General features: G+C 36.4%; 1 protein-coding gene across 1 annotated transcript in view; it reads left to right on the forward strand.

Annotated features, from left to right (window-relative positions):
• Window positions 1-25,253, forward strand: part of ANXA10 (annexin A10) — a 122,185-nt gene that overhangs the window by 35,242 nt on the left and 61,690 nt on the right. Inside the window, exons 2-3 of the mRNA XM_059174787.1 lie at window positions 3,429-3,510; window positions 12,000-12,094. Of these exons, the coding sequence (XP_059030770.1) occupies window positions 3,429-3,510; window positions 12,000-12,094 (177 nt within the window). The remainder of the gene's footprint in view (window positions 1-3,428; window positions 3,511-11,999; window positions 12,095-25,253) is intronic.

The raw sequence follows: 25,253 nt of genomic DNA on the forward strand, positions 1-25,253 counted from the left end.
AAACATAATAATTTGCATAAAAATAAATATAATGGTTTACTACTATATTTAAATAGTAAATACATTCAAATGGGTTATTATTATATTAAAAACAAATATAATAGTTTGCAATATAAATGGGCATAAATGACAAATGCTTCCTAGAAAAACTGTTTTGTGAATTACTAAGCATTTATAATTTTCTTTACTTGTCTTAAATTTTTTTCTGAAACATCTTTAGTGTATTATTTTAATGCCAGTTGACAAGGAAATAAGGATTTGAAATGGCAAAAAAAGTTGAGAACTGTAATGAAAACAGAATATAGTAATTTTTACATTATATTGTAAAAATATGTTGTACTAGTAATCTGTATAAAAATTAACGACAAAAACTCCAAAGGAAAAAAACGTGAACTTTTTCCTTTCACTTACAGATTGTGTCTAATAAATCACTGTAAATATTTGCAATCTCCTTTATCTATAAATTTTAGAGCTTTTTTTCCTTCTTCCCTATAAAAGTATATGCTTTTATTTTATAGCACTTACTCCAATGAAAATTCTGGAAAATCCTAGTCTAGCCAGTAATGAAATGCTTTATGGTAAACATCTAAAACTGCCCAGATAACTTACACATATTTAACAATATATCTTATTATTTAAAAAATATTCTCTCTTTTATAGATTTTTTTTAATATTTTATTTATTTATCTGAGAGAGAGAGAGAGAGTACAGACGGAGAGTCAGAGGGAGAAGCAGGCTCCCTGCTGAGCAGGGAGCCCAATGTGGGACTCAGTCAGGACCCAGAGATCATGACCTAAGCCAAAGGCAAATGTTTAACTGACTGAACCACCCAGGCACCCCTTTTCTATAGTTTAAAACAGATTTTTGGCTGATAGTAGTCAGCAAAATTAAGGTCACCAGGCAAAAAATGGTATTATCCATATAAGATCTGTCAAAACAAATCTTCCAAGTCCTAAAATAGGGGAAATAAAGTATCTCTTTTTCCATGACTAAAAAAGAAAAAAAAAAATTATTTTTCCAGTGGGGAAAATTTTTGAGAAAGAGCTATGTAGACAAAAAGGCAGTGACAAATAGCAGAAAACAATTTTCACATTCAATATATAGCTGTTCTTTCAAGTTTACAGCATTCATTTTTCTAGGATAACAAGATTCAAGGGAAAATGCTTCAGGTAAGGAGACCTCAACTTAAGAATTTACATTAGACCTTACTATTTAAAATTAATTTAATAAATAAAAGAAGAACCAAAGTCTATCTTCTTAACAGAGTCCCAGTGAAACAGGTTAGTGGATAAAGGAGATAACACTCATATTGGTTCCTAATATATAGCACACAGAATTGAGGATTGGCTCAAGAGAACTTAGCCTCTAGATCATCTCCAATAAATTTGAATATCAGAAGCAAACTGCATGCACCTTAGCAATGTAAGATGCAGACCATATTCTTAATTAATATATGTAATCTTAATTACATATATCTGTCCATATAGACATTTAAAAAGGCATTAAAAATATTATTAACATGGTTGTACTTAAGAATAGATACCACCTCACACCAGTCAGAATGGTTAAAATTAACCAGTCAGGCAACAACAGGTGTTGGCAAGGATGTGGAGAAAGGGGAACCCTCCTACACTGTTGGTGGGAATGCTAGTTGGTGTGGCCACTCTGGGAAGACAGTATGGAGGTTCCTCAAAAAGTTGAAAATAGAATCACCCTATGACACAGTAATAGCACTACTAGGTATTTACACTAAAGATACAAATGCAGTGATTTGAAGGGGCATGTGCACCCCAATGTTTATAGCAACAATGTCCACAAAAGCCAAACCAATGAAAGAACCTAGATGTCCATCAACAGATGAATGGTTAAAGAAGATACATTATATATGTACAATGGAATACTATGTAGCCATCAAAAGAAAGGAAATCTTGCCATTTGCAACAACATGGATGGAACTAGAGAATAATATGCTGAGTGAAATAAGTCAAAGGAAGACAATTATCATATGATCTCTTTGATATGAGGAATTTGAGAGGCAGGGTAGAGGTTTGTGGCAGGGGAGGGAAAAATGAACCAAGATGAAACCAGAGAGGGATACAAACCATAAGAGACTCTTAATCTCACAAAACAAACTGAGAGTTGTTGGGGGTTGACGGATTTAGGGATAGGGTAGTTGGGTTATGGACATTGGGGATAGTATGTGTTATGGTGAGTGCAGTGAACTGTGTAAGAGTGATAATTCCCAGACCTGTATCCCTGGGGCAAGTAATACATTATATGTTAATAAAAAAGAAAATATAGCCATATCACAATTATTATGTAGTTTCCAGTCTACTTCAAATAAACAACTTCATCATCATTAATATTAATCAAATGAAATCCAAACTGAGTTTTTTTTTTTAGTTTTAACTCAAGTGAACAATATTCTTAGTCACTCAAAATCTTTTCATAAATATTTTGGTATAGTATATAAGTATATGTATATTTCTTGGGCTAAATATTATGGTGCAATCTTAATTAATTCTCTACTGTTAGAATGGGCACTAGAAAACTTTACCTTCTGTTAAGATATCATTCTTATAGAAGAGCTTCATTAATGCCAGATTTCTCGAGGGCTAGTAGACCCATTTGCTATGCGAAGGCATTTTTTCCCAATGTTCCTAGACACACTGACAACAAACAGAGGCCGGCCCCATTCTTAATAAATTTTGACTGATGGTTCTCCTGTGCTGAGTGTGATGTTATTGTGCCTAGTCCTGACTGGCTCTGTCTGAAATAATAGACCATGTGGATTCAAAGCCTAACATAAATGTGCTGCCATTTTTATTATTAGCAAGAAAGAAAATTTAAATGGAATGTCTGTCAGGTTTTTATGTTTTTCTTTGCAGCTGCAAATTCCAACTAAAAAATCTCTGCCCTATCTATATCACCCAGATTTTCATGAATCTCATAATCTAAATTCAAACATTTCAATTTTCTCTAGTATGATTTTAGGGCCCCTGATGTGGAAAAAAAGCTGTGGTGGCAAGTGCTACTTCTGATCCATAAAAATGTCATGAATTCCCCCAATAGAGCTCTCCCATTCAGTTTTGTTAACTAGCCCCCAATTCCTAAGAAAATGTTCACTGCTTATTACAAAGATTTATATTTATTTGATTCTCACATTTTCTAGATGGCTCTAGTATTTCAAATTTCTAGATGGAATAGAACCAATATAATAGAGGTCATTGGATTTTAAAAATTCTATCAATTTGCTCCATATTATTAACATACAATTAACACATTTGTTTGATAGGCTTGTATGTGTGTTTTAGAGTAATTTAAACATATAGATTGTTTTTGTTTTCAGTTATCTGCAAAAAAAAAAAAATGTTCAAATATTTCTTATAAAATACTGTTATCTCTTTCTCATTGACTCTTCCCATTAGGTTCAAGGAACCATCTTCCCAGCTCCAAATTTCAATCCCATAATGGATGCCCAAATGCTAGGGGGAGCACTCCAAGGATTTGGTAAGCCTGATCATTTCCATCATCTTTTATTGTAATTTTTTTCACTCTACCTTGTTTTAAGATTGTAATACAGATGTAAAAAGTTGATGTGTAACAGAAGGCAAAAGCAGATTAAAACAAAAAGCTGGGCAAAGAACTAGAAGAAGAAGAAGAAAAATAATAGAAAAGGACAATCATGGTGACCTATTTGCTCTCTCAATTGCAAGTATGATCTTGACGTGTTTTTCCCTTAAATCCTTAGATGTCTCATCACTAACTACATTAAATGAAATCCCAAACAAAAATCATCCTAGGAAAAAAACATCTTTCTTTGCCCTTGTTTACTAGCCATTTATTTGTTTGTTTGTTTGTTTGTTTGGAGGGGGTACTTCCATTTCCAGCCAAATCAAACTTTCTGCTCTTCCCAAATTGGATCTGTGTTTCCTCATCTCTATAAAATTAGTCCAATAATCCCCAGTCTGGAATGCCATTTTCTTCTCCTGTACTTTGCTTCCAAATTATTTTCAAGATTCCGTTCAAATAATTCTTCCTTTTTGAATTGTACTTTGGGCACTCCAAACTCAACCAGCCGTGCCAACGCCCAAGGCCCCCTCCCCTACACTCCTGTGTCACTGATCTCATTTTCATTGTGCTTGTCCTTTTGTGTCACCCCAGACTTCAGAGTGCTCCCAGAGCATGGAGTCTGGCATGCAGGTGCTTAATAAATGGATGTTCAATGAATAAAACTAGAGTTCAGAAAAGGAATGTAGAGATAAGGGAGGAAAACTGTTGAGTTCTTAAAAAAAAAAATTAATCTAAGAAATGAAATGGAGCTGGTAAGCATCCATATATTTCCCTTAACTAAAACTTGTTTGAAGACTTCTGGTGAGCATGAAGATAAACACTGAAATTTTGCATAAAACATGCAAACCCTTTTATAAGAAAGCGAGCTCTTAACTTTGAAGACAAGATCGCCTTTATGAGAACTGTACTGGGTGTGCCTGTGTATGTGTGTATGTGAGCACGAACACATGTATGCACGCTCATTTTCATGTTTTATTCACTAACAGAATCTCACAGGAAAACAGTAAAGGACTTTAAACATGCTCTATAAAGCTGACTTTAGGATTTTGTGATGCTTTCATGCCTTTTAAAATCTAGTCACCATTAGAAAAATAGAGGCAAGTTAACAAAAAGTTATGGATTAACTTTGTCTTCAGGAGAGTAATTTTTGCTTTAAAACTATACATCAATCTATTCACTGAAAAAAATTTTCTTTGCTCCAGTTTCAATTCTCCCGTCATAGCAACGTTAGGGTCCGAATGTGGATTCATTTTGACCGTTGTAAGTTTTTGCTTGTCAGTGTTTTAGACTGAAGAATTTCAGGGGGTTTAGGGCTTGATTGCATACTGTCCACTCCAGCATTGCAAAGCCAGAACACATCTCAAAATGCTGTGAAGTCTATCCATCCTGATGCCCCTGGTGAAATGTAACTTAAAAAACTTAAAAAACTTAATGTTTTCCTTGGCTACTATGAGGGTTTTTTTTTTTTTTTATAGTTTTAGTGAGATATAATGGCTATCTAACATTGTATAAGTTTAAAATGTACAATGCAATAATAGGACAGGGGTGTGTGTGTGTGTGTGTTTGTGTGTGTGTGCGTGTGTGTATACAGTGAAGTTATTATCACAATAAAGCTAGTAACATCTCTTTACCTGACAAAATGCTAATTGTTGTTGTTATTGTGGTAAGAATATTTAAGATTTACTCTTTTAGCAACTTTCAAGAATACAACACAGTATTGTTAACTATAGTCACCCTGCTGTGTATTATTAGATCCCCAGAACTTATGCCTCTTACAATTGAAAGCTTGTACCCTTTGACCACCGTGTCCCCATTTCCCCACCCCTCAGCCCCTGGTTGTTTCTATGAGTTCAGCTCTTTTAAATTCTACATATAAGTAATATCATATGATATTTGCCTTTCTCTGACTCATTTCACTTAACATAATACCCTTAGGATTTATCCATGTTTTCTCAAATAGCAGGGTTTTCTTCTTTTATATGACTGAATAATATTCCACACATATGTATAGGTGTGTGAGAGAGACAGAGTCACATTTTCTTTGTCCATTCATCTGTTGATGGAACTTCAGTGGTTTTCACTACAGTGAATATGGAGGTACAGATACCTCTCTGAGATAATTAATTCATTTCTTTTAGATAAACACCCAGAAGTAGAATTGCTATATCATTCTGTTTTTAATTTTTTGAAACACTTCCAAACTGTTTCCCATTGTGGCTATACCAAATTACATTCCTACCAATGGGAATTCCCCTTTCTTCATATTTCTTCTTTTTTTTTTAATAGTCATTCTAACAGGTATAAAGTGATATTTCATTATAGTTTTTATTTGCTTTCCCCTGACAATTAGTGATGTTGAGCACATTTTCATGTACTTATGGGCAATTTGTATGTCTTCTTTAGAAAAATGTCTATTCAGGTTCTTCACCCATTTTTAATTAGATTATTTTTTTTCTGCTATTGAGTTTAGATATTAATCCCTTATCAAGTATATGATTTGCAAGCATTTTCTCCCTCTCTGTAGCTTGCTTTTTCTGTTGTTTCTTTGTTTTTTGTTTTTTTTTTTTCAGATCTTATTTATTTAACAGACAGAGCACAAGTAGGCAGAGACAGGCAAAGATAGGAAGAAGCAGGCTCCCTGTTGAGCAGAGAGCCTGTGTGGGGCTCAGTCCCAGGACCCTGAAATCGTGACCTGAGCCGAAGGCAGAGGCTTAACCAGCTGAGCCACCCAGGCGCCCCTCTTTCTGTTGTTTCTTTTGCTCTTCAGAAGCTTTCTAGTTTGATGCTGTAGTTCCACTTGTTGATTTTTTTGACTTAGCTGCTGTATTTTTCTTACAGAAATCAGAAAGCAAAAAAATACTCTAAAGCAAATGAAAATGAGTAGTTTTAACAATAGTTGCCTTAAGTTGTGTAAAAATTCACCAGTCACTCTAAAAGGGAATAACCTTCAGTTATAGTCCTTAATACTTCAGTCCAATATCTAATTCCTTACCATTAAAAACTACTTTCTCAATCTGTGCAGCCTTAGAATAACTCTGTTTATTTTGTCTCAATTAACATATGTAATTTCCAAGTCATCCATGTGAGATGCTGGACAACTGGAACTACTTTTAACCTACATTCTTAATTCTTGACAAAGCTACATACAAGTCAAAATTAATATTTTTTGGAACATTCAGTGCTATTTAGAATGGACATTTTTGCTTTGTTCCTGATCTTTGTCCCCTTTAAGTTCCCTATAGGTTTTGCTAAGAGTCTTCATCTTGAACACGTGTTAGATTTTGTAAAACGCTTTTTCTCCATCTCTTGATACAGTCAACTGTTTCTCTTTTTTATTCCATTGATGTGATGAATTATGTTAACTGATTTTTCAAATGTTGAGATAAGACTTGCACACCTGAAATAAACACCACTTGGTCATAATGCACGATTCTTTCTATACAGTGTTGAATTCAATTTGCAATTTTTTTGAAAAATTTTTATATCTGTGTTCATGACAGATATTGGTCTATAGCTTTCCTTTCTTCTAATGCTTTCTCTGATTTTGGTATTAGAATAATAATAACTTCATAGAATGATTTAGGAAGTATTCCCTCTGCTTCTATCTTCTGGAAGAGACCATAAAGAAACAAACAAAGAATCATATAATTTTATTCTTTAAAAGTTTGGTAGAGTTCACCAGTGAACCCAACAGGGCCAGGTGTTTTCTGTTTTGACAAGTTTTGACAAGTTTAACTTGTGTTTAACTTCTTTAATAGATATGTCTATTCATATGTTTATTTCTCTTTGTGTAAGTTTGGGTAGATTGTGTTTTTGAAGAAATTAATCCGTTTCATCTATAGTATCGAATTTACGAGTACAGAGTTGTTCTTAGTATTCCTTTCTTATCCTTTCATACCCATAGTATCTGCAGTAACATACCCTCTTTCATTTCTGATATTAGTAATTGTATCTTCTCTCTCTCTCTCTTTGAGTTAACTGGGCTAAGGACATCAATTTTATTGATTTTTTCAAAGAATAAGTTTTCAGATAAATTGATTTTTCTCTATTAATTTATTGCTTTCAGTTGAATTAATTTCTACTCTGATTTTCATTGTTTCCTTCCTTCTGCTTACTTCAGACTTACTTTGTTCTTTTATTCTAATTTCCTAAGGTGGAAGTTTATATTAGTTAATTTAGGTCTCTATTTCCCACATATTTATTCAAGTCCATAAATTTTCCTCTAAGTATTCCACTGCCTCATTTCATAAATTTTAATAGCTTATATTTTCATTTTCATTTAATTTTTTTTTAATACTCTTGAGCCTTCTTTGACCCATGTATTATTTACAAGTGTGTTTTTCAATCCCCAAGAATTTTAGGGTTCTTCAGCTATCTTTTTGTTATTGATTTCTGGTTTAATGACACTCTAGTCTAACAACATAATTTGCATGGCTTCTATTATTTTAAACTGGTTAAGTGCTGCCTCCTGACGGTGCACGGGAGAAGAATGAGGCACAAACAAGTCAGCTGAAAGAGAATGGGAGCAGGGGATGACAATCTTTTCTACTCCCATTCTCTTGCAGCTGACTTGTTTGTGCCTCATTCTTCTCCCATGCGCCATCAGGAGGCGGCAGTTAAAGTGTATTTTATAAGAAGTCTATCTTAGCATTACATGTAAGCTTGAGAACAATAGATAATATGTTGGTTTGGGATGAAATATTCTATAGATATCAATGATAGTAAGTTGACTGATGATGGATGATGTTGTTGATCAACCATATTCTTATAAGTTTTCTGCCTTCTGGATCTGTCCATTTATGATAAAGAGGTATTAAACTCCAGATAAAATATTAGATTCATCCATTTCTCCTAGCAGTTCTATCAGTTTTTGCCTCATGTAGTTTGATGCTTTTTTATTGGGCTCACACATATGAAGATTTATAATATCATCTTGGAGAACTGATCCATTTACCATTATGTGATGCTTCTTTTTATCCCTCGTAATTTTCCTTCTGAAGTCTTTTGTGTTAAAATTAATAAAGCAGCTCTGTTTTTTTTTTCCAATATATTAGCATAGTATATCTTCCTCTATCCCATTATCATCTATCTCAGTGCTATTCAGATATAATTTGAAATTTTAGAAATAATTATTTTCTTGTTTAGTAAACTCCTTTTACCTATTTGACTATATAGTCAATGTTTATTATTCACAGATTCCACACTTGCCAATTTGCCTACTTGTTAAAATTCATTCATAACACCAAAATCAACATTTGCATTGCTTTCATGGTCATTAACAGATGTTTGGAGAGATGTGTAAACTTTGAGTTACCAGAGTGCATATTCCAGCTGAGATTAGACAAGATGATATTCTGTCTTCTTGTTTCAGTTCTCATACTATAAATGTGTCCTTTTTGTGATCAATTTAATGCTACATATTTTTTTGTAGGTCTATATTTTTTGCTGATGATTATGTTCTTTAAAATGCCTCCCAAATGTTGTGCTGAAGTACTGTCAACAGTTCCCAAGCACAAGAAGAAATATTATTGAGAAGATATGTACATCAGCTAAGCTTCATTCAGAAATAAGTTCTAGTGCTATTGGCTATGTTAATATAGTACATAGTACATCCAGAAAAAAAGATTAAATTCACTGATTTATGGATGAAGCTGTCCAGAAAAATGCTAAAGTAACATCTGTTCTATGTTATAAAGCTATGGAAAAGCAGCTAAATTTGTGAGTTCATGAGATAATAATTGATAATATAAAAAGTAGTGATCAGCTCTCTTTTGAAAGTAGTGATAGATGGCTCGCATGTTTCAAAAGGTAATACAGCATAAAAACTGTTACACTTTTAGCTGAACGAGTTCTGTAGATCAGTAAGATATAGAATACCTCCTTAAGATTATTCTTTAAAAACATCTCCTAAATTTTATACAGGAAAAAAGCATGTGAGAAAAAGAATTCAATGCTGAGGAGACAGGCTTCTTTTTATAAGGACATTGACAAACAAACATACATGTTATAAATGGCATTTCTATTGACAAAAATATTGTGACCAGAGGTTACAGAAATCTAACTGTATATTCCCCCGCAGAGCAATAGTTTAATCTCTATTAATTCAACGTTCATAACAACTTTGTAGAAAACTACCACAAATAACAAGAATCAACTGTGTATCATAGAAACCTATAATATTGCTACGGTTTGTTATACCAGACTTTTCTGTTAAACCAAGTAACAAAAATTATCTAGAAATTCTTGTCAGAATACAACAGGATAGGAAAGAAAAATTTAAAATGATTGTAAAGAAGAAATCAAAATTCCTATTATGTGCAGAGTATATCATTTGTATCTAGAAATCTAAGCTAATCAAATAAAATGTTATTAAAAATTGTGAGTACAATAATTTTTCTGAATACAAGGTAATTCTATGTTTATAAATTGTTTTACAAATTCAATATCATTTATTTAATTTAGCAATTATGTGTTAAGAAACAAAATAAAAACAAAGTAAATGTCAACATAAATGAAAATATGAGTATTTTTTAACAAAATTAAGTCTCTTGCCATTTACAAAAAATCCACAAACCTTTACTAACTCTTTCAGAAAAGGAAAACACTGAAATAATTTAGCAGATAGTGACAAAAAGACAACTTTTTAAAATTGATTCCTAAATTTAGTTATTTTAATTAAAAATCCTTAGCAAAGATGGTGACAAAAAGACAACTTTTTAAAATTGATTCCTAAAACTGACAATGGATATAACTGAAAAATCTTCTGTTTATTATTAAAAATGTCTTCCCTTTGGAATTCCCACCATGCAGTTAACAGACTCCATAGAACTATTTAGTGTCCTTTGTGTCCAGGCCATTAACCAGCTAGGTCCAGGGCCATACGTTGCTCTATGCCTCTCACAAACTATAAATCTCAGTGTTTGGAGCCAACTCTATGCCTCCTTCCTTCCATTTTATACCTTCAGATCATTCCTCTCACCTATGTAAAACATCCTGCTCTCCCTTTTGTTTCACAGGGCATAGTTATATATGTAAATCCTGGTGACTAGCCTTCATTCACTGGATATTTCAGTACCTGACTCAGCTTTCCTAAGAACCTAAGGGCAACCAGGATAGCTTTAATTTCCAAAAAGATGATCTGCTTAATATCCTAGCAATATTCAATTCCTTTGAATATCCTAGGAATATTCAATTCCTTTTTCTCCTCTTCATTAAATATCTACTTTTGTCCAAGAAAAATTGTACTATACAGAATTAGATAGGCAAGGAAGACTTTATTCAAGACAATTGCAATAGAAATCAAGACTTTACAATAGAGGAAAGAACTCAGTTCCTCTGAAACAAATGGCAAGAGAGTATTTAAGGACAGAGGGAGGTGGGGGACTAGTTGAAAAGTACTGGAGAATACTGGGAGTTGGGGGTGTATGTCAATGTGATTAGGACATCTGTGTTTGCTAATTAGTTCTTGAGAAAGTTGGGTTCCTATCCTCCCACGGAGACTACGAGGTAGGGATTCTATCTTTCCTGATGATTATATTTCAAAGAGATGGCTCCCAATCTTTGGGGAAAGACATTTCTGGATTGTAAAACTGGCAAGTGATTGGCAGATTTATATCCCAAAAGAGTAAAGAAAAATTTACAGTTACAAGTTTTCCAAAGTAAATGCTCTCAGAAAAGGGGGATCAGAGGCATTCAGTCAGAAAGAAATTTGTCTAAATTTTAGTCAAGTTGAGGGAAATGTTAAGGCCTTCTTGGTCACTCTACTATGACTATGATTAGAGCTAAATTTGTTTAAACTTGTTGCATATTTCAGTGTTCTACCGGTACAGTATGTTGGCATATAAGGAAATAAAGGCCTCCTACTTCCCAGAATCAGCCCTGGTTATAGGAAAAAGAGTCCACATTCCACGCCAACAATAAGAGGTTCACACAGTATCTCAGAAGGTTACACAGCCCTTGTACTTTTATACTTTCCTTCTCCGTGACTCTTCCTTCTTCTGGAGGTTTTGAACTGTACCTGTTGTTTTTGTCTTAATGTATGTTCATTATAATTTACATGTCCTTAATTGTAAAATAAGAAAGATGTTGTGCCCATTTAAATACTAATCAGCTTGAAGGTCAAGGAAGCCTTTTTTGGTGGGTTGGAGAGGTGGTTGAAGAAAGACCATATTTTTTGTTCTTCCGTAGTTTTTAGTTGGATCTTTTTAAAGGAAAATCTGTAGGCATAGCACCAAAATGAGAGATAGGAGGAAACTAGCCTTCATCAAGTGTTGCTCTGTGATTTCCAATTTTAGTTAAAATTGCTCACTGCTTTAAAGTACCATCAGGGATAATGCTTGCAACATAGTTTTTGATCCTTAGATAATGGCTTCTTACAAACTACACAGTAGCAACTTTACTAATCTTCAAATATTATTCCTTTCCAGGCTGTGACAAAGACATGCTGATCGACATTCTAACTCAACGCTGTAATGCACAAAGGCTGATGATTGCGGACGCATACCAGAACATGTATGGCCGGGTAAGGTCTCTTCATCGTGACCTGTTCTAGGGCAAACTCCTGGGAAATCACAACCCTTTCAGAAAACAGATACTGTTATTCTTTTCAGTCTCACAGATTACAAAGATCTCAGACTCTAATGTATGTCAGAAACAGATCCTATGCCTCTGACATGTTCTAAGGAATATAAGAAAGACGTATCTATGTGTGAGGCATGTTCACACTTACAGTTACTCCATCAGTCCTTTCTCAAAAATCATTCAGCTTCATAAAATGAAAGTTCTGATAGTCTTACACTGCTAGTTGGTCCAATTAGGCTAAAAATGTTGTACTGGAAACACCCCTGTGTCAAGCTTTAGGGAAGGCATAGAAAGAGCTAATGATCACTAGGTCAAAAAAATAAGATCTTTCCTGCACTTCTCCACAGGTCTTCACCTAACTCTCAACCAAAGTGAATTCTGTACTAGCTTTTCTTCTCACAGCATGCTGTTATAGAGACCATTAAAAAAGAATGGCAGTTAAAAATAGTTTAAGGCAATAAAACTATCCATAGTGCTTTAAAGTAATCACATTCTAATTTCAAAGCAAGTACCATTAAAGATTCCTTTCTTTTGTTATGCATTTAAACCACAGATTCAGAACAAAAACTCTTCAGGCCAAAAGGGCCTGAAATAGCAATTACAACTGCAATTGTCAACTGAGCATTATTGATGAAACACTATCATAAAACTTTCTCTGTAGAGTTAGCTCTTATAAATTCACTCCATCTCTAAACCTCAGTCTTTGAACAGCTATAATACATGAAATAAAGGGTAGTCCCCTGTTGTAGAATAAATTAATAATTGAAGATACTACTACTAGTTATATTAGTTGAATTTAGCCATAGGAGGAAACCATTTTTTTTTTTTTTCAGGTAAACTGCTACCGTAGCTTATGTTCCCATGATAACAGTGCTAGTTTTCTTTTTGAAAGAGAACATAAAAACTATAAAAGTTCTAGCATCAGTAATCTAATATTGTCTAATATGCATATTATTACAAGAGTGGTCATTTTTCAGTATTTTTTAACTCAAAGGTTTACATACATCTTTGCATTTTATACATCAGGTTAATTTAGGTTGAAGACATTACTTTACTTTAGTCTAGAAAATTACACTAAAGCAGATTAAAGCATTAAGAAATGAAGTACTTAAACTCAAGGAATAAAAAATCCATTGAACAATTTATACCCTCAAAGGTCTCAACATTTGTTAAACTCTACCTCTGCTGAATAATCCATATTGTGTGGAAAAGTTTGACTAATAACACAATCACACCAATGGAAGAAAGTGAGTCATGCTGGCCCCTTTCCTCTAAAATACCTTTGTCATACAGTCTTCAAGCCTTGAAAGTTATCTCTCCTCTCACATTTCTCTCTTTTTCCCTCATTTATACCATCTTGATTCATTTGGTACCCAGACTAACGTGAAACTTGTAACTGGTACCTCCTACCTTCGTGCTTTTCCGTTCTCATCTATCCCCATGCTGAAGCCAGAATGATTTCAAATCTAGATTTCTGCTTTCCTCATTCGGTCCCTGAAAGTTTATCGTATTTTCACCTCACAAATACCCACAAGTCCATGGAATAAACCAATACCTTCCCAGTGCATACAAAGCTTACCTTGTTTCTGTTCTCCATTTTATTCCCTTTCCCCCTTCTTCCCATAGTTCTGAATTACCTGTACTTCTACGAATTAATTGTACCTGCTCCCTTACCTTTAATCAGGGTGTTCCATCTACTACCATGTCCTGACTCTCCCCTCCGCAAGTTGCATACCTGCTCATCTTCCCAGACACTGTACAATTCCTCACACCACTAACCCTAAACAGAATGGAATGGACTCTGGCTGCTACCACATTCTTTACATAACTTCCCCCTCAATACCTAATGACACATTAGTGAGCTTATTTATATGGGCTTCCCTTACCAGAATTTAAATCCTCAAAAGGTGGACTGCATTTCATCCAGAAAGTTCAGCACAAGTATCTATCTAACATGCCAAGATTGTTTAATTATGTTTGTTGAATGACACTGTGAAGGTATAGCTTTGGCTGCTCTTATAAACATTTTCTGCTGTCATACTCACCCTCTGCCCTGGGCTAGGTACTTTCTGCTGGGGTCCCAGAATCCCCTGTGCATACTGCTACCATGGCCTTGACACACTAGGTTGTATTGGTTTATTTTTTTCTCTTGATGACTAGACTGTAATCCCCTAGAAGATCAGGGACCAGATTATTTGCTACTATCCCTGCAGAGCTCAGTCCAGGGTCTAACATAGAAGATGAATTTCATTACAGAATAAGGGAATCTAAGAAATTATATCTGGTCTATTTACATTTTTGTTTTAAAAAGTGGAGGGTACATCCACTATATATACTAAAGTATTATCTACTTTATACTTTTGTTATCTTCTGCTATCTTTCCCTTTCTGTGGTGAGAGTTTATAGATTTCCTATAAGTTAGTCTTTGATATTTTTTATTTTTTATTAATATGGATAATTAAGATTTGAGAGAATTTATTTATGTGTTTATCTTTTTGGTTGCTGAGCAAAGTGCAAGTCTAGGCATGCTTCTTAAATACTTATTTCTCGGTATGTTACATTAATGGAAAGCTGCTAAATTTCATCAACTTTTCCTCACCCGAAGTACACTAATCCCTACATTCAAATGAAAAACCTTTTGGAATGCCTCTGACTGACATATTTATCAACATAATTAACGAGGTCATTCCTGATCTTCCTCACCAAAGTAAAGTACTTCACTGTAGCCTTGCAGTGAAACCAAGGGAGCAATGAAACACCTCTGGGGCTAGGTGGGGAAACTACATATCTGATAAATTTAGCAATTAGACAATGATTCCTGAATGGGGTTCAAATTCAACCTTGCAGTAATTTATTCTCTCAGTGTTCATCCAAAACAGGGATAATCAGCTCTGAAATATCCTGGCATCTGGAATTCATTAAAATTGTAGTGTTGGTTATATAATTTAGTGCAGCGGCTAAGTGGCCCTGAGTCACACGAAGTTAGAACTTGAACCAAGGTTATCTGACTCTAAATTATGTCTTTCAAGGTTTCTCAATATCTTAACTGAATAAACACCAGATATAACAAAAGCAGATACCTATCTATACTGTTAACTCTCTCATATTCTTCAAGGCTTTGCTCAATGTCAGCTACTCAGGAGGACCTCGTCTGATTGCCCTGTTTAAAACTGTCACCCACCCCAAAGCCCATGCCAGCATCCCAGATCCTTTCCCCCTGTTCTTTACTTTTTCCTATAACATTCACTGCCTTCTAACATACTACATAATTTATTTATATATAATTATTATTTATTTTTTGCCACCTCTCCCTAACATAAGCCCCACGAGGAGAATAATCTTTGTTTTGTTCACTAGCATGCCCAAAGCACTCATGACAGTGGCAGGCCCATGGTTGGTGTATCCCCTCAAAATTTAAATGTTGATGCCCTAATCTCCCAAAGTAACTGTGTTTAAAGATAAGGCATTAAAGGAGTGATTAAGGTTAAATGAGGTCAGAAAGGTGGGGCCCTAATTCTATAGGACTGGTGTTCTTAAATGAAAAGAGATATCAGCAGTGTATGAACAAAGGAAAGACCATGTGACCATACAACAAGAAGACAGCCATCTGTAAGCCAAAAAAGGATGCCTCACTGGATACCAGCCTCTCCAGTACCTTGATCTGGGACTCCCAGACCTCAGACTGTAAGAAAACAAATTTCTTTGTTTAAACCACCCAGTATGGTCAGCTGTTAGGGCAACCTGAGCAGACTAATGCAGCTGATACTCAATACAGAGATGTGGGGAGAAGTTCAGATGGCAGAAGAGTAGGGGTACGTACCCTCAGCTTGCCTCATCCCTCAAACGCAGCTAGTTAAATATCAAATCATTTTGAATACCTAAGAAATTGATCCGAGGACTGAGAGAGCAAAACTACACAACTAGAGATAGAAAATCAGCCACATCATGGAAGGCAGAACAGAGGAGAGTTGATTTGAGAATCATAGGTGTTGTGAAGGGGAGAGAGCCCTGATCACAGAGACATGAGAGAGAGAGAGCGTGCACACACAGGGGTTGCACAAGAAAAATTCTTCCCCGAAACCATTGACTGGAAAAAGGAGACTGACTATCTACCACAAGTTTTTATAAACAGTGGAACACAAAGTCTGAAGTCTTGGTGGTCCACCCCATCTCTAGAGTCATGCCCTAGATGGGCTTGGCTATGCCCTGGTGGGAAAGGAATGTGGAGACCTGGGAGTGGGCAGCATGGTCAAAGGATACCCTAGGTCACACAGGGAGAAACAGTTTCCCTGCTTGGAGTGCATTTGAGAGTAGTGACACAGCCTCTCCAGGGACAAAAACACTGATGGTGCCAACATGTTGCCCAGTTCCCTAGCATAGGAACAAAAACACCAACTGGGACAACAAACCCTGGTGCCAGCTTTTTGGCTAGACTTTACCATAAACTTAGAATGGTTGAGGGCTGCCTGGGTGGCTCAGTTGGTTAAGCACCTGTCTTTGGCTTAGGTCGTGATCCCAGGGTCTTGGGATTGAGCCCCACCTCAGGCTCCCTGATTATTGAGTATTCTGTTTCTCTCTCTCCCTCTGCCCCCGCCCCCACTCATGCACTCATGCTTTCTCTTTCTCAAGTAAGTAAATAAAATATTAAAACACACATACACACACACAAAAAAAACTTTGACAGTTGCATGGTTGCACAACTGAGTTCTGGGACAAACTGGCACCAGCTACAGTGGAACAAGATCTTCCCCCCAGGGGATCAGCATGGGTCCCTACCCAACAGATCTCTAAAATTTGGAGTTGTGAAACTCAACTGTTCGCTGGAGATAAAACACAGAAGTACTGTGCGACTTGGCAGGTAGGTAGACAGCTCCGATGCAGGCAGGGTGAAGGCACGGGTCTGACAGAAGCCAGAAACACAAGAGAGGTACTTGTTTGGTCTTCTGTGAGGGCATTCTGAAGAATAGCAGATGCAAACTCCCTGCTCAGTGGACAAGAGAGCGAGAGACTGGCACCATCATTTCCCAACATTTCCCCCTAACTGACAGACTTCAGTGAGCAAAACAGTGCCACCCAGTGGAGGCTGGAGTCATTTACATCAGCCCCATTCCCCACCCCAGCGTGCTTCAGGTGTATCTCCACAGGGTAAGGCCACCTGAGAATCTGCACAACATGACCCACCCCCAGAAGAGTAGCACAAACTTCTTGCAAGCACTAAGTCTCCTGATAATAGAGAGCTGCAAAAGTTCAACCCTAGGGAAAATAGAATCTTTTTTTGGTGGGGAGCAGGGGGGAATGGGATCTAGGTTTTTTTAACAAGCAGACCAAAACACACCTAGCTTTTATTTTCTTTTTCTTTCTTTCTTTTTACCTCTTAATACAGCTATTACTCATAGGAGCCAGTATAAAACAGACTTTCCTAATAAACACACACACACACACACACACACACACACACACAAAATAGTGACCCAAACAAAATGACAAGATGGAGGAATTCACCTCAAAAGAAAGAACAGGAAGTCATGGCCAGGGATTTAACCAATGCAGATACAAGTAAGATGTCTGAACCAGAATTTAAAGCAATAATTATAAGAATACTAGCTGGGCTTGAAAAAAGCAAAAAAGACCCTAGAGAATCCCTTATTAAAAAGATAAGAGAACTAAAAACTAGTCAGGCCAAAATAAATGTTATAACTGAGATGCAAAACTGAATGGATACAATGATGAGAATGGACAAAGCAGAGGAATGAATCAGTTATTATAAAATTATGAAAAATAATGAAGCTGAAAAAAAGAGGAAAGGAAGGTATTGGATCACAAATCTAGACTTAGGGAACTCAGTGACTCTTTAAAGCACAATAACATTCATATCATAGGAGTTCCAGAAAAAGAAGAGAAAGAAAAGGGAACATCAGGTTAGCTTATAGCTGATACAGCTTATAGTTCAGCATGTATCTGAAAATGTCCCTAATCTTGGGAAGGAAACAGACATTGAAATCCAAGCAGCATGGAGAACTCCCATTAAATTCAAAAAAAGCCAGTCATCATTAAGACATATTATAATCAAATTCACAAAATTCACAGATAAGGAAAGAATCCTGGAAGCAGCAAGGGGGAAAACCCATAACCTACAATGGAAGACAGATTACGTTTACAGTAGATCTGTTCACAGAAATTTGGCAGGCCAGAAGAGAGTGACATGATATATTCAATGTGCTGAATGGGAAAAATATGCAACCAAGAATACTTTATACAGCAAGGCTGTCATTCAGAATAGAGGGAGAGATAAAGAGTTTTCTACATAAACAAAAACTAAAGGAGTTCATGACCACTAAACCAGCCCTGCAAGAAATATTAAAGAAGGCTCTTTGAGTTGTGGGGGGAGGGGAGAGACCAAAAGCAACAAAGACTACAAAGGAAGAGAGAACAGCAGCAGAAACACCAAATATACAGTTAACACAATGGCACCACATTCATATCTTTCAATAATCACTCTGAATGTAAATAGACTAAATGTTCCAATAAAAAGACACAGAGTATCAGAATGGATTTAAAAAAAAAAAAAAAACCATCTATATGCTGCCTAGAAGAGACACTGTATCATAATTAAGGGGGGTTATCTACCAAGGAGATCTAACAATTATAAATACTTATGCCCCTAATTTGGAAGTACCCAAATATATAAATCAATTAATAACAAACAAAGAAGCTCATTAAAAAAAATATGATAATATTAGGGTACTTTAACACCCCATTTACAACAATGGACGGATCATCTAAGCAGAAAATCAACAAAGAAATATGGCTTTGGATGACACACTGAACCATATGAGATCTATTGAGAACATTCTATCCTAAAGCAACAGAATACACATTTTTTTTTTTGAGTGCACATGGAACATTCCCAAGAATAGATCACATACTGGGTCACAAATCAGTCCTCAACAATCCCTCAAGAAGACTGAGATCATACCATGCACATTTTCAGACCATAATGCTATGAAACTTGAAGTAAATCACAAGAAAAATTTTGGAAGGACCAAAAACACATGGAGGTTAAAGAATATTCTACTGAGGAATAAATGGGTTAACCAGGAAATGAAAAAAGAAATTTAAAAATACATTGACGCAAATGAAAATGAACGCACCACAGTCCAAAACCTCCGGAATACCGCAAAGGCAGTTGTAAGAGGGAAATGTATTGTGTAATACAGGCCTACTTCAAGAAGGAAGAAAAGTCTCAAATACACAACCTGACCTTATTCCTTTAGGAGCTAGTAAAGGAACAGCAAATAAAGCCTAAAGCCAGCAGAAGACAGGAAATAATAAAGATTAGAAAGAAATAAACATATAGAAACAAACAAAAATATTTGAACAGATCAATGACACTAAGAGCTGGTTCTTTGAAAGAATTAATGAAATTGATGAATCCCTAGCCAGATTTATCAAAAGGAAGAGAGAAAGGAGCCAAATAAATAAAATCATGAATGAAAGAGGGGAGGTCACAACCAACACCACAGAAATACAAACAATTCCAAGAGAATATTACGAAAAATTATATGCCAACAAACTAGGCAATCTGGAAAAAATGGACAATTTCCTAGAAACATACAAACTACCAAAACTTAAATAGGAAGACATGGAAAACCTGAACAGACCTATAGTCAGCAAAGAAATTGAATCAGTAATAAAAATCTACCAACAAACAAAAGTCCAAGGCCAGATGTTTTCCCAGGGAGATTCCAACACTTAAAAAAGAGTTAATACCTATTCCTCTCAAATGTTCAAAAAAACTGAAATGGAAGGAAAACTTCCAAACTCAATCCATGAAATCAGCATTACCTTGATTCCAAAACCTGATAAAGAGCCCATTAAAAAAAGGAATTAAAGACCAATATTCCAGATGAACATGGATGCAAAAATTCTCAATAAGACACTAGCAAATAAAATCCAACAGTACACTAAAAGGATTATTCACCACGACCAAGTGGGATTGATTCCTGGGCTATAAGGGTAGTTCAGTATTCACAAGTCAATCAATGTGATATACAACATTAATAAAAGAAAAGTTAAGAACCATATGATCCTTCAATAGATTAAAGAAAAAGCATTTGACAAAATACAGCATCCTTTCTTGATAAAAATCCTCAATAAAGTCAGTATAGATGGAATATATTTCAACATCATAAATGCCATATCAAAAAAACCCAGAGCTGAGGGAGGAGTCAAGATGGCGGAGAAGTAGCAAGCTGAGACTGCTTCAGCTAGCCGGAGATCAGCTAGATAGCTTATCTAAAGATTGCAAACACCTGCAAATCCATCGGCAGATCGAAGAGAAGAAGAACAGCAATTCTGGGAACAGAAAAACAACCACTTTCTGAAAGGTAGGACCGGCGGAGAAGTGAATCCAAAGCGACGGGAAGATAGACCCCGGGGGGAGGGGCCGGCTCCCGGCAAGCGGCGGAGCAACCGCGCACAAAATCAGGACTTTTAAAAGTCTGTTCCGCTGAGGGACATCGCTCCAGAGGCTAAACCGGGGCGAAGCCCACGCGGGGTCAGCCTGGCCTCAGGTCCCGCAGGGTCACAGAAGGATTGGGGGTGTCTGAGTGTCGCAGAGCTTGCGGGTATTGGAACGGGAAAGCCGGCTACAGAGACAGAACCGACAGTAAGCTCGCAGCTTGGGGTGACCTTGAACCGGTCGCAGGCTGGGTGAGCTCGGAGCGCGGCCGGAGGTCAGGCAGACGGAAGTAACTGGGCGCTGTTCTCTGAGGGCGCACTGAGGAGTGCGGCCCTGGGCTCTCGGCTCCTCCGGGCCGGAGACCAGGAGGCCGCCATTTGTATTCCCGTCCTCTGGAACTCTACGGAAAGCGCTCAGGGAACAAAAGCTCCTGAAAGCAAACCCGAGCGGATTACTCACCCCGGCCCCGGGTAAGGGCGGTGTAATTCCGCCTGGGGCAAAGACACTTGAGAATCACTACAACAGGCCCCTCCCCCAGAAGATCAACAAGAAATCCAGCCGAGACCAAGTTCACCTACCAAGGAGTGCGGTTTCAATACCAAGGAGAGCAGCAAAATTCCAGAGGAGGAGAAAGCCAAGCACGGAACTCATGGCTTTTTACCTGTGATTTTTTTTAGTCTTGCAGTTAATTTAATTTTTTCTTTTTCATTTTTTTTTTTTCTCGCCTTCGGGTAAAATTTTTTTTTTAACTGTTACCTTTTTCTTTTTTAACGATTTTTTACTAGTTTATCTAATATATATATATATTTTTTTTTTTTACATTTTTCTTAGGTGTTTTCTTTTTTTAAAAATATTCTTTTCTTTTTTTTTTTTTTTCTTTTTTCTTTCTTCCTTTTTGAACCTCTTTTTATCCCCTTTCTCCCCACTCACGATTTTGGATCTCTTCTAATTTGGTTAAAGCATATTTTCCTGGGGTTGTTGCCACCCTTTTAGTATTTTACTTGCCCCTTCATTTACTCTTATCTGGACAAAATGACAAGACATAAAAATTCAACACAAAAAAAAGAACAAGAGGCAGTACCGAAGGCTAGGGACCTGATCAATACAGACATCGGTAATATATCAGATCTAGAGTTCAGAATGACAATTCTCAAGGTTCTAGACGGGCTCGAAAAAGGCATGGAAGATATTAGAGAAACTCTCTCGAGAGATATAAAAGCCCTTTCTGGAGAAATAAAAGAACTAAAATCTAACCAAGGTGAAATCAAAAAAGCTATTAATGAGGTGCAATCAAAAATGGAGGCTCTAACTGCTAGGATAAATGAGGCAGAAGAAAGAATTAGTGATATAGAAGACCAAATGACAGAGAATAAAGAAGCTGAGCAAAAGAGGGACAAACAGCTACTGGACCACGAGGGGAGAATTCGAGAGATAAGTGACACCATAAGACGAAACAACATTAGAATAATTGGGATTCCAGAAGAAGAAGAAAGTGAGAGGGGAGCAGAAGGTATACTGGAGAGAATTATTGGGGAGAATTTCCCCAATATGGCAAAGGGAACGAGCATCAAAATTCAGGAGGTTCAGAGAATGCCCCTCAAAATCAATAAGAATAGGCCCACACCCCGTCACCTAATAGTAAAATTTACAAGTCTCAATGACAAAGAGAAAATCCTGAAAGCAGCCCGGGAAAAGAAGTCTGTAACATACAATGGTAAAAATATTAGATTGGCAGCTGACTTATCCACAGAGACCTGGCAGGCCAGAAAGAGCTGGCATGATATTTTCAGAGCACTAAACGAGAAAAACATGCAGCCAAGAATACTATATCCAGCTAGGCTATCATTGAAAATAGAAGGAGAGATTAAAAGCTTCCAGGACAAACAACAACTGAAAGAATTTGCAAATACCAAACCAGCTCTACAGGAAATATTGAAAGGGGTCCTCTAAGCAAAGAGAGAGCCTACAAGTGGTAGATCAGAAAGGAACAGAGACCATATACAGTAACAGTCACCTTACAGGCAATACAATGGCACTAAATTCATATCTCTCAATAGTTACCCTGAATGTGAATGGGCTAAATGCCCCTGTCAAAAGACACAGGGTATCAGAATGGATAAAAAAACAAAACCCATCTATATGTTGCCTCCAAGAAACACATTTTAAGCCCGAAGACACCTCCAGATTTAAAGTGAGGGGGTGGAAAAGAATTTACCATGCTAATGGACATCAGAAGAAAGCAGGAGTGGCAATCCTTATATCAGATCAATTAGATTTTAAGCCAAAGACTATAATAAGAGATGAGGAAGGACACTATATCATACTCAAAGGGTCTGTCCAACAAGAAGATTTAACAATTTTAAATATCTATGCCCCCAATGTGGGAGCAGCCAACTATATAAACCAATTAATAACAAAATCAAAGAAACACATCAACAATAATACAATAATAGTAGGGGACTTTAACACTCCCCTGACTGAAATGGACAGGTCATCCAAGCAAAAGATCAGCAAGGAAATAAAGGCCTTAAATGACACACTGGACCAGATGGACATCACAGATATATTCAGAATATTTCATCCCAAAGCAACAGAATACACATTCTTCTCTAGTGCACATGGAACATTCTCCAGAATAGATCACATCCTTGGTCCTAAATCAGGACTCAACCGGTATCAAAAGATTGGGATCATTCCCTGCATATTTTCAGACCACAATGCTCTAAAGCTAGAACTCAACCACAAAAGGAAGTTTGGAAAGAACCCAAATACATGGAGACTAAACAGTATCCTTCTAAAGAATGAATGGGTCAACCGGGAAATTAAAGAAGAATTGAAAAAAATCATGGAAACAAATGATAATGAAAATACAACGGTTCAAAATCTGTGGGACACAACAAAGGCAGTCCTGAGAGGAAAATATATAGCGGTACAAGCCTTTCTCAAGAAACAAGAAAGGTCTCTGTGTTCATCAAGGATATCGGTCTATAGCTCTCTTTTTTGGTGGGATCCTTGTCTGGTTTTGGTACACAACCTAACCCTACACCTAAAGGAGCTGGAGAAAGAACAAGAAAGAAACCCTAAGCCCAGCAGGAGAAGAGAAATCATAAAGATCAGAGCAGAAATCAATGAAATAGAAACCAAAAAAACAATAGAACAAATCAACGAAAGTAGGAGCTGGTTCTTTGAAAGAATTAATAAAATTGATAAACCCCTGGCCCGACTTATCAAAAAGAAAAGAGAAAGGACCCAAATAAATAAAATCATGAATGAAAGAGGAGAGATCACAACTAACACCAAAGAAATACAAACTATTATAAGAACATACTATGAGCAACTCTACGGCAATAAATTTGACAATCTGGAAGAAATGGATGCATTCCTAGAAACATATAAACTACCACAACTGAACCAGGAAGAAATAGAAAGCCTGAACAGACCCATAACCAGTAAGGAGATTGAAACAGTCATTAAAAATCTCCAAGCAAACAAAAGCCCAGGGCCAGACGGCTTCCCGGAGGAATTCTACCAAACATTTAAAGAAGAACTAATTCCTATTCTCCTGAAACTGTTCCAAAAAATAGAAATGGAAGGAAAACTTCCAAACTCATTTTATGAAGCCAGCATCACCTTGATCCCAAAACCAGACAAGGATCCCACCAAAAAAGAGAGCTATAGACCGATATCCTTGATGAACACAGATGCGAAAATACTCAACAAAATACTAGCCAATAGGATTCAACAGTACATTAAAAAGATTATTCACCACGACCAAGTGGGATTTATTCCAGGGCTGCAAGGTTGGTTCAACATCCGCAAATCAGTCAATGTGATACAACACATCAATAAAAGAAAGAACAAGAACCATATGATACTCTCAATAGATGCTGAAAAAGCATTTGACAAAGTACAACATCCCTTCCTGATCAAAACTCTTCAAAGTGTAGGGATAGAGGGCACATACCTCAATATCATCAAAGCCATCTATGAAAAACCCACCGCAAATATCATTCTCAATGGAGAAAAACTGAAAGCTTTTCCGCTAAGGTCAGGAACACGGCAGGGATGTCCATTATCACCACTGCTATTCAACATCGTACTAGAGGTCCTAGCCTCAGCAATCAGACAACAAAAGGAAATTAAAGGCATCCAAATCGGCAAAGAAGAAGTCAAATTATCACTCTTCTCAGATGATATGTTACTATATGTGGAAAACCCAAAAGACTCCACTCCAAAACTGCTAGAACTTATACAGGAATTCAGTAAAGTGTCAGGATATAAAATCAATGCACAGAAATCAGTTGCATTCCTCTACACCAACAGTAAGACAGAAGAAAGAGATATTAAGGAGTCAATCCCATTTACAATTGCATCCAAAACCATAAGATACCTAGGAATAAACCTAACCAAAGAGACACAGAATCTATACTCAGAAAACTATAAAGTACTCATGAAAGAAATTGAGGAAGACACAAAGAAATGGAAAAATGTTCCATGCTCCTGGATTGGAAGAATAAATATTGTGAAAATGTCTATGCTACCTAAAGCAATCTACACATTTAATGCAATTCCTATCAAAGTACCATCCATCTTTTTCAAAGAAATGGAACAAATAATTCTAAAATTTATATGGAACCAG

Source organism: Mustela lutreola, chromosome 1 (assembly GCF_030435805.1).
Source record: "Mustela lutreola isolate mMusLut2 chromosome 1, mMusLut2.pri, whole genome shotgun sequence".
Taxonomy (NCBI): Eukaryota; Metazoa; Chordata; class Mammalia; order Carnivora; family Mustelidae; genus Mustela; species Mustela lutreola.